The 8,672-nt window shown below is 53.0% G+C and overlaps 1 protein-coding gene across 1 annotated transcript; it reads right to left on the bottom strand.

Moving 5' to 3' along the window:
• Nucleotides 1-561: 561 nt before the first annotated feature.
• Nucleotides 562-6,165, bottom strand: LOC103233812 (C-type lectin domain family 4 member G). The gene is made up of 11 exons (XM_007995081.3): nt 5,789-6,165; nt 5,443-5,568; nt 3,641-3,716; nt 3,254-3,364; nt 2,891-2,944; nt 2,637-2,699; nt 2,368-2,472; nt 1,964-2,053; nt 1,632-1,780; nt 1,424-1,539; nt 562-1,109 (listed from the first exon to the last, which is right to left on the bottom strand). Exons 3-11 carry the CDS (start codon nt 3,693-3,695, stop codon nt 971-973), a joined length of 882 nt encoding a protein of 293 aa, XP_007993272.3. The 5' UTR covers nt 3,696-3,716; nt 5,443-5,568; nt 5,789-6,165; the 3' UTR covers nt 562-970.
• Between the last annotated feature and the right edge of the window lie 2,507 nt (nt 6,166-8,672).

The following is an 8,672-nucleotide window of genomic DNA, read 5'->3' as shown; positions in this document are numbered from 1 at the left end:
CTGGAATGTATTTCCTGACTGACCCATCCAATAGTCACAGACCCTAGATGCATGGAGCAGAAGGGACCTGCTCGTCCCATCAGGGTACGCTGTCCCCCACCTGCCTCAAGGGCTTGCCTCAGGATGCCCATAATCTCCACAACGAGGTGACAGTCTTCTCAAAGATGGGTGCCACCACTGCAGTATCTCAGGACGGTCCCTGTCCCCAAAGACAAAGGTGGCCCCTCCAAATGCACAGGTGTCCTCTCCACGCATTCCTCCATTAAATTACTGGTCACTTTGCTCCTGTGCCCAGCTAGAGCAGAATGCAGAGGTCCCAGGGGAAAGAACTGCGTCTGACCCATTTCTGTGTCCCCAGTGACCCTCTGAGCCAAGCCCCATGCCGGGGACCGAGGAAGTAATGGTGTAGAGTGGGAAACTGCCCCGACCTTCAAGACCTCCCGGCCCAGTGCAAGTTACCCACCAAAGGTCAAGAGGTCACTGAGAGAGTCCAGGGGTCACTCGTGGGGATTAAACTAGGACATCTGGGATAAAGCATAGAAAATCTCACTAGAACCAGGATCCTGGATTCATTTCTCAGATATTTATTGACGCTTCCTCAGGCTGCAAAGACAGCTCCTAGTTTGGTGGAAAATGCGAGAAAACCAAACAGTTCCAGTCCTCAGTCACCTAACCTTGGTTAGAGAGAGAAGTAGAGTCATATCCTGGGGACTCAGGAGCAGGGATTTTGGAGCAAGTGGAGGTTAGGTTGCGTCTGCGTGAGTGGAGTTGGGATGAGGTTGGCATGGAGGCCCCAGAGCCCAGGCGCTGGACTGGACAGGGCTATGTTGGGCCGAGTGTTTCTGAGACTCAGTAGTGCTGGATGAGGAAGAAAAAACTCTTTGGCGATCAGCTCCAGGAGCCAGGGAGGTGAGCAGCCCCCAGAATACCACGTGCTGCAATGGGCGTGGCTCCGGGGCACTGGGCGGGGTCAGCAGTTGTGCCTTTTCTCACAGATCCAGCCGTCCTTCTCGCTGTCACACGGTGCGTCGTTCCATAGCCCCGTGCGCAGCATCATGACACAGTCCTCGCGCCCCCGAGCATCATTGGGCTCTCCCTGGTTCCAGTGGCTGCAGTGGTTGAGTGGGAAGGTTGCTGGGAATCTAGACGGAGGATGAACGCGGGGTCCCGCCTTCCTCTCTACGCTGTAGCCTATTTATTGCTTGGGTCTACTCTAGACACCCCAGCTGTCTAACCTGAGCGTACACCTGGTATGTAAATTTTTAACGCCCAGAATTTAACCTGAGGACAGTTCCTGGGGTCCAGCCTGGCCATGCTTAAGCATGGAGCCCCAGCCAAGGGGTCCCTGAAATCTAGCCAAAGCATGCCCTCTAGAGTCTAACCTGTCTCCCTCCCCAGGTCTCACCAGGAGCCCTTCTCTCACCTGAAGCTGAGAGAGACTCCGTCCACCCACTGGTAGCCCTGAACCTTGCCCAGATGGCGCACAGCCCTCAGGCCCAGCCAGTAACCACGGCCACCTGTGTTCCGAGTCAGGAAGCCCTAGAAAGGAGGGGACATCTGAGCCTGCAGAGTCTGCCCCGCCCCGCCCCGCCCCGCCCCACCGCCTGACCACGCCTCCTCCCTCTGCGCACCTGCTCTTCCAGGCCCCCAACGATCACCAGGTGAGCGCTGGCATCCGCGCAGTGACCCTGCGCCGCCGCCCACGTGGTCTTTGGCACAGAGAAAAAGTAGCAAGAGCCCTCGAAGGACAGCCACGACGTGGGGCACGGCTCGCAGGAGTCTGCGGGGTGGCGAGGGTCGGAGAGGTCGAGTGTTTCCAGGGGGAACGCACCGAGAGCATGCAGCGGGTAGGGGTTCGGCCCCGCGGGCTCAGGGGTGGAGACACAGAACCAGGCCAAGGTCCAAGAGAGGCAGGGTCCACTTACACCCTCACAGCCCGCCCCCCGCCCCTCGTGTTGCTCACTATTATGGAGCCTCACGGCCTCCAGCGCCCGGAACAGCTCAGTGCGGACGTCCTCACGGTTCCTGCTGGCTTCAGCCAAGCCCTGGGTCACTGCGGGGTCAATGGAGCGGGGATTATGGCTGGGGTCAGGGCCAGGACCAGGGTCATGACTAGCTAAAGGTCAGGACCCCTGTCCGTGGTCATTGTGCCTTCGGTGCCAGCATCCAGGATGGCACAGGGTCAAGGGCGGTTACAACTGGGCAGGGTCTGGGTGTGGCCGATGCTGGGAGTCGCAGTTAAGGTCAGAGTGCAGCGTCAGGGTCAGGACGGGGTGCATGATCGGGGTCAGGGGTCAGCACTCAGGACGGGGTCGGGGTCCGGGGACACGGCCAGGACTTAGGGCTGGCGTCGCGTCAGGCACGCACCGCGCTCACGCAGTTCCCGCAGGGCGCTCTCCTGCTCCATCAGTTTCGCCTGTGCCTCCCCAAGCTCCGAGCGCGTGGTCTGCAGCTGCGCCTGCGTCCCGGAGCCTGGGAGTCGCCGGGTGAGAGGCCCCAGGGTGGCGAGAATGGGGCGGGACTTCGGAGACCAGCCTGCTCCGCCCCACCCGCCGCAGGCCTCGACCCCGGCCCCCCTCCCATCCCGGCCACAAGACCCCGCCCCTGCGCCCACAGCCTCGGCCGCGCCCCCTCACAGCAGCTGTGGCAGACTCCGACCTCCTCCTTCAGGGCACCCAGCGCCGCCGTCTGCTTCGAGGCTGGAACGACCCCCGCCCCAAAACGCACGCCCCCCCGGGTCACTTGGGAGGACTCAAGGGACTCCCTTCCCCACCCTGGGGCCAGCCTCAGGGACCAGAGAGTCCCCACGCACCCGAGACTCCATCTCCGGGGTCTCAAACGCTCCCTCCCCACATGCCCCGGGGGCCCAGGCGCCTGGCTTGGCACGCACCGTTTGTCCTCAGCAGGTCCTGGACGTCGAGTAGCGCCGCGCGCTCCGTGGAGGCTGCGGAGAGAGGCTCCTGCAGGCGAGGCCAGGGACTTGGAAATCCTCCCCTCGCCCGGGGGTGCGGGGTCCCCCGATTCGGGACCACAGAGTGGGCGGGCAGGCATACAACGCACACAATGTGCACACACGCCGATGGGGGACAAACGCGCGGGGACTCGCATATACAGACGGCCCGAAGATATACACACACTCTGCTCATACTCAGACGCGAGCAGAACGCCAGGGTACAGCTGGTGCACTTTGCAATGGGGGTTTTGTGTCCCCAGGGGGGCCAGACGCAACCCCTCCCCATCGAGAGTCACTCACCCTTGGACAATAGGATACTCAGAATCACAGCCCACAGGACTGTGGCGACCAGAACAGCCAGGGCCAAGAAGAGGGGTCTCCCGCTCCAGTGCACCCGGCGTCCCCAGTGCCCTGGCAGAATAAGGACGGCATGCTGGGTCCCCCAGGACTGAGCCCTGGAGGCCTGGGTTCCTCCCAGGAAACTGAGATTCAGAGAAGTTAAGTAACTTGCCTATGGCCACACAGCTTCTAAGTGGCAGAGTGGGAATTGGACCCTGGTCCAACTGGCTCTGTGGCCTGTGGTGTCTCTCCTGCACCCACGACCCTGGCCCGTCTTGGCTCTTCCCTCCCCTCCCCCATCAAACCCCAGACACTGGGACAGGGATGAGGCAGTCTGGTTGCTCATACCTCCGGGGACCTCCTCCGAGCTGCCGCCCCACTTGCTGTACCTGGTGGTGTCCATGGCCGTGCAGGCACCCAGTCCCTGGCAGAGATATAAACTTCACCCCTGTCCTCACTGGACCTATGCACTCCCTTCCTTCCTTCTCATTTTCTTGGCCTTAATTCCTGGCAATCGGAATCCATAGACCAATCACAGGATTGGCCCCTTTCTAGGCTGGGCTGGGCTGGGCTGGAATAAGGAGGGACAGTTCCAGCCTCCCTGTCCTGGCCACTGCAGCGCCATCCCCAGGCTGGTGCTGGAGGCTTCTCTTTGGAGCTAGGTCCCCATCCCTTATGGGCCTGGGGCTGGGTTTTATCTCGAGAGGGACACACTGAACCCGACCAAATGGTAACCCCTTCTGGCTCCTGAGAAAGCCCCCTCAGGCGTAGCCCCCCAGGCCAGTTCAGGTCCCGCCTCAACTCCCCTGCCGGTGCCTGCAGAGGCTGGGTTTGAACCTGACCTTGATCCAGTCCCTCTGGACCAGAAGGGAACAAACAGGTTTGTTACGGAGGTAGCTGGCTGAGCTGCAGGACTCTATCACTGTGTGGGTTCTAGGTAGCTTCTAGAAGCCTTAGTTTTCCCCTCTGTGTAAAGGAGATGGATATGGACCTCTCTCACAAAGATACTATGATAAAGAAACGGGACGGTCTCACTGGCTCACACCCGTAACCCCAGCACTTTGGGAGGCCAATGTGGAAGGATCGCTGAGCCCAGGAGTTCCAGACCAGACCAGCCTGGGCAACATAGCAAGACCCTCATTTCTACAAAAAAAAAAAAAAAAAATATATATATATATATATATATATATATGAAAAAGAAAATTGAAAACATAGAAAAAAGAAAGAAAATGAGGTTATACCTGTCTACCTAGGACCATCTCAGGCACATCAAAAACGCTCAATGTTCATGAAGTTCATGCATTCTTTCAACAAACATTGAGCGCCTGCCATATACTAGGCATTGATCTTGGAACTGGGGCCACATCAGAGAGTAAAATAAGCAAATTCCTCTCTTCTTGGAGCTAATATTCTAGGAGAAGTGTGGGGAGACAGACTCCATACTCAACATAATAAACATAATCGAAAACGTAAGTTGTATAACATAGTAGTTCTCAGCTGGGGGCAATTATGCCCACCAGGGGACATTTGGCTATGACTGGAGTCACTTTTGGTTGTCACAGAATGTGTGTGTGTGTGTGTGTGTGCGCGCGCGCGCGTGCGTGCTCCAGGCATCTAGTGGCTAGAGGCCAGGGATGCTGCCCAAAGTCCTACAATGCACAGGACATCCCTCATAGCAAAGAATGATCTGACTCCTAATATCCATAGTGCAAAAGGTGGGAACCCTAGTATGCTAGGGTCATAATAGTCATAAATGTCATAATAGTCATAAAAGTCATAAATGCTATGAAAAAGAAATGAAGGGAAGAAAAAGTCCAGTAAGATAAGTGCTTGGCAGGACTGGGATGGGTACTAGGCAGTGGGCAGTGGCTAGGGTGGCTGGGGCCAACCTCACTGACAAGGTGAAATGTTGAGCACTTAATGGAATATTCCAGCCCCTCTTGTAGATATGTAAACACACTCCATCTTCTTGAGCCTCTCAAAAACCCTTATCCATTTTTTCATTTAAAAATCTTATTTGAGACCAGGCGCAGTGGCTCAGCTCTGCAGTTTCAACACCTTGGGGAGCCAACGCAGGAGGATCGCGAGACGAGCCTGGACAATGTAGCAAGACTCCATCTTTACAAAATTAAAAAAAAAAATTAAATTACCTAGTCATGGTGGTGTGTATCAGTAGTCCCAGCTCCTCAGGAGGCTCAGGCTGGAGGATCGCTTGGGCCCAGGAGTTTGAGTCTGCAATGCCCACTGCACTCTAGCCTGGGTGACAGAGTGAGACCCTGTCTCAAAAATAAACAAATAAATAAATAAATTGTACTTGATGTCTATTTTCCCCCTCTTCTTCCAGGAATGAGAGGCATTCACAATAAAATGAAATTTAAAAAACAAGAGGATTTTGTAAAAGAAAGATGGAAGGGAAAGGAAGGTAAAGAAGAAAACACACATCTAAAAAGACAAGCCTTGTACACAAAACTCAGACCAGGGCGTCAGACTTCATACCAGCATCTCCCGGCTTTGTTGAGGCAGGGAATAGGGTCAGACACCCAGCAATATGCAATGGACTCTTCCAGAATAATGTCTTGGGGTGGGATGGGAGAGGGGGATGTGTAGAATTAAGTCCTCATGAAACTTTCCATAAATGCAGTAGCAATTGGCTGTCACTGAGTGGAGAGTAGATGACTTCCTGGCTCAGGGAGTGGAAATGAAACCCCACAAGGATTGCACAATCTCCGTCCAAGGCCACCATCGGAATGTGTTCTGGGGAAAGGATTTAGATGGCAGTGTTTCATCAGCCCTTACGGAGGAGATAGATTAGTTCATTGGAGAAATCGGAGGAGGTTTTCTGGAAGAGATAGCATGAGACGTGTGGCTTCGACAACATGTGTACTGTGGACTGAGAAAGGAAGGACACACGAGGCACAGGGCACAGCCAAGGCAAAGGCAAGGGGGCAGGAAAGTGGGGCTCTGCTGGATACACCTGTGGCTGAAGCTGCCTTGGCAAGCTGGGGTGGAGCTGTCCAGCTTAGCGAGGAAACCAGAAGGTTGCCCATCAATGTCCTGTGCCCAGACCTCACTGCAGGGTAATTGAGAGGGGAAGAGAGGTCCTAGAAGGAGGCAGCAGACCTCTACCCTCTATCCCTGGCCCAGGACAAGGAAGGGAGGCCTGTTTCTCAGGTGGGTGGGGAACATGTAACAAGGGAATTTGGAGACGATATGATGAGTCTGGGAAGTACAAGAGACTGTGAGAACCATTGGAGACACTGGCTGAGCCTGGAGGGCTTCCTGAAGGAGGTGATGCCTGGGGAAAGAGTCAGAATTATTCTAGAGGAGATGGATACATTAAAGAACGGTCCCAACATGGTATCAGCACATGCAAAGATTGGGAGAGTAAGGGAGCAGGACTTGTTGGAGAAGCTAAGACTAATTCAGGGGCAATCGTCTGGGGCTAGGGGGTCAGCTGGGGTCACATCATACAAGGACCTGAATAGCAGGGACAAGAGGTTTGGGTGAATGTGGGAAGAAGGTAAAAGTCACAGGATTCAGCTCCAAGGCCATGACCACTCTGGTTTCCATTCTCTGCAGAGATGAGAGGATTGCTGTAACCAGGGAAGCCAGCCCACTGCAAGAGCATGTGGTGTATTGGTTGTCGCTCTGAAGTTTGGCTTTGCTTTTATTTTTTATTATAAAGTATGCAAAGAGGTATGGGTATGCAGGAAAAAATGAAAACGCTTATGCCTTCCACTCGGCTTTATCAAGTTTTGACATCTTCACATATTTCAGATCTTCTTAAAAATCATCACATTACAAATAACATAATGTAACAAATAACATCGTCACATAACAAATCATAGCAAACAGAGTGGAGGTCTCTTGTACCCCACCCTCCTCTTATTCCCCTCCCCAAGGCCACTGCCCTCCCAAACTTGGTGTTTATCCTATTTTAAAATGCTTTAATTACACATCTTTCCATGGTGAATATATTGGGCTGTTTTGCACATCTGGGAGCTTTATTAAAATGTCATCACATGGTCTATATCCTTCCGGAACTTGTTTTTGTCCTCTCCACATTACAATTATGAGATATGTCTATTCAACACTCATTCTTCATTTAAAATGAAGATAAGCACAAAAAAAATAAGTGCTTAGTTAACAGAGAACAGGATAAAGCTTCCTTAATTTGAGAAGCAGCAATTTCCAGGATCCTACAGAAATGTCTTGCTTAATAGCGAAACATGAGAACCATTTTTGGTAAGACCCAGAACAAATTTAAAATGTCCACGGTGTGGTGGGTTGAACAGTGTCCCCCAAAAGAAATGCTGGGGCCAACTGTGGTGGCTTACACCTGTAATCCCAGCACTAGGCTGGAGAAGCACTTGAGGCCAGGAGTTGGAGACCAACCTGGACAACACAGGAAGACCCCATCTCTAAAAAAAAAAAAAAAATTTGGCTGGCGTGATGGCACATGCTTATAGTCCCAGCTTCTCAGGAGGCTGACATAGGGCAATCTCATGAACTACGCTCCAGCCTGGGCAACAGAGCGAGATCCTCTTTTTTTTTTTTTTTTTTTTTTGAGACAGGGTCTCACTCTGTTTGCCCAGTGGCAGAATCACAGCTCACTGCAGCCTTGACCTCCTGGGCTCAAGTGATCCTCTTGCCTGAGCCTCCCAAGTAGCTGGGACTGCAGGGGAGCACCACCATGCCTAGCTACTTACTTACTTCCTTTTCTTTCTTTCTTTCTTTCTCTCTCTCTCTCTTTCTTTCTTTCTTTCTTTCTTTCTTTCTTTCTTTCTTTCTTTCTTTCTTTCTTTCTTTCTCTTTCTCTCTTTCTCTCTCTCTCTTTCTCTCTTTCTTTCTCTTTCTTTCTTTCCTTCTTTCTTTCTCTCCTTCCTTCCTTCCTTCCCTCTCTCTATCTCTCTCTCTCTTTCTTTTTTTCTTTCTTTCTTTTTTTTTTTTTGGACAGAGTTTTGCTCTTCTTGCCCAGGCTGGAGTACAATGGTGCAATCTTGGCTCACTGCAACCTGCGCCTCCTGGGTTCAAGCAACTCTCCTGCCTCAGCCTCCCAAGTAGCTGGGGTTACAGGCCCATGCCACCACTCCTGGCTAATTTTTTTGAATTTAGTAGAGATGGGGTTTCACCATGTTGGCCAGGCTGGTCTCGAACTCCTGATCTCAGGTGATCCACCCACCTCGGCCTCCCAAAGTGCTGGAATGTGAGCCACGGCACCCAGCCAGTTTTTCTATTTTTTGTACAGTTTTGATCTCACTTTGCTGCCCAGACTGGTCTCGAACTCCTGGCCTCAAAGAGATCCTCCCACCTCTGCTTCCCAATGTGCTGGAATTATAGACGTGAGCTGCCTCACACAGCCCCTGTCTCTTAAAAACAA

Source organism: Chlorocebus sabaeus, chromosome 6, assembly GCF_047675955.1.
Source record: "Chlorocebus sabaeus isolate Y175 chromosome 6, mChlSab1.0.hap1, whole genome shotgun sequence".
Taxonomy (NCBI): Eukaryota; Metazoa; Chordata; class Mammalia; order Primates; family Cercopithecidae; genus Chlorocebus; species Chlorocebus sabaeus.
The sequence above is the reverse complement of the archived record's forward strand: the minus strand, read 5'-3'. Positions and strand labels throughout refer to the sequence as shown.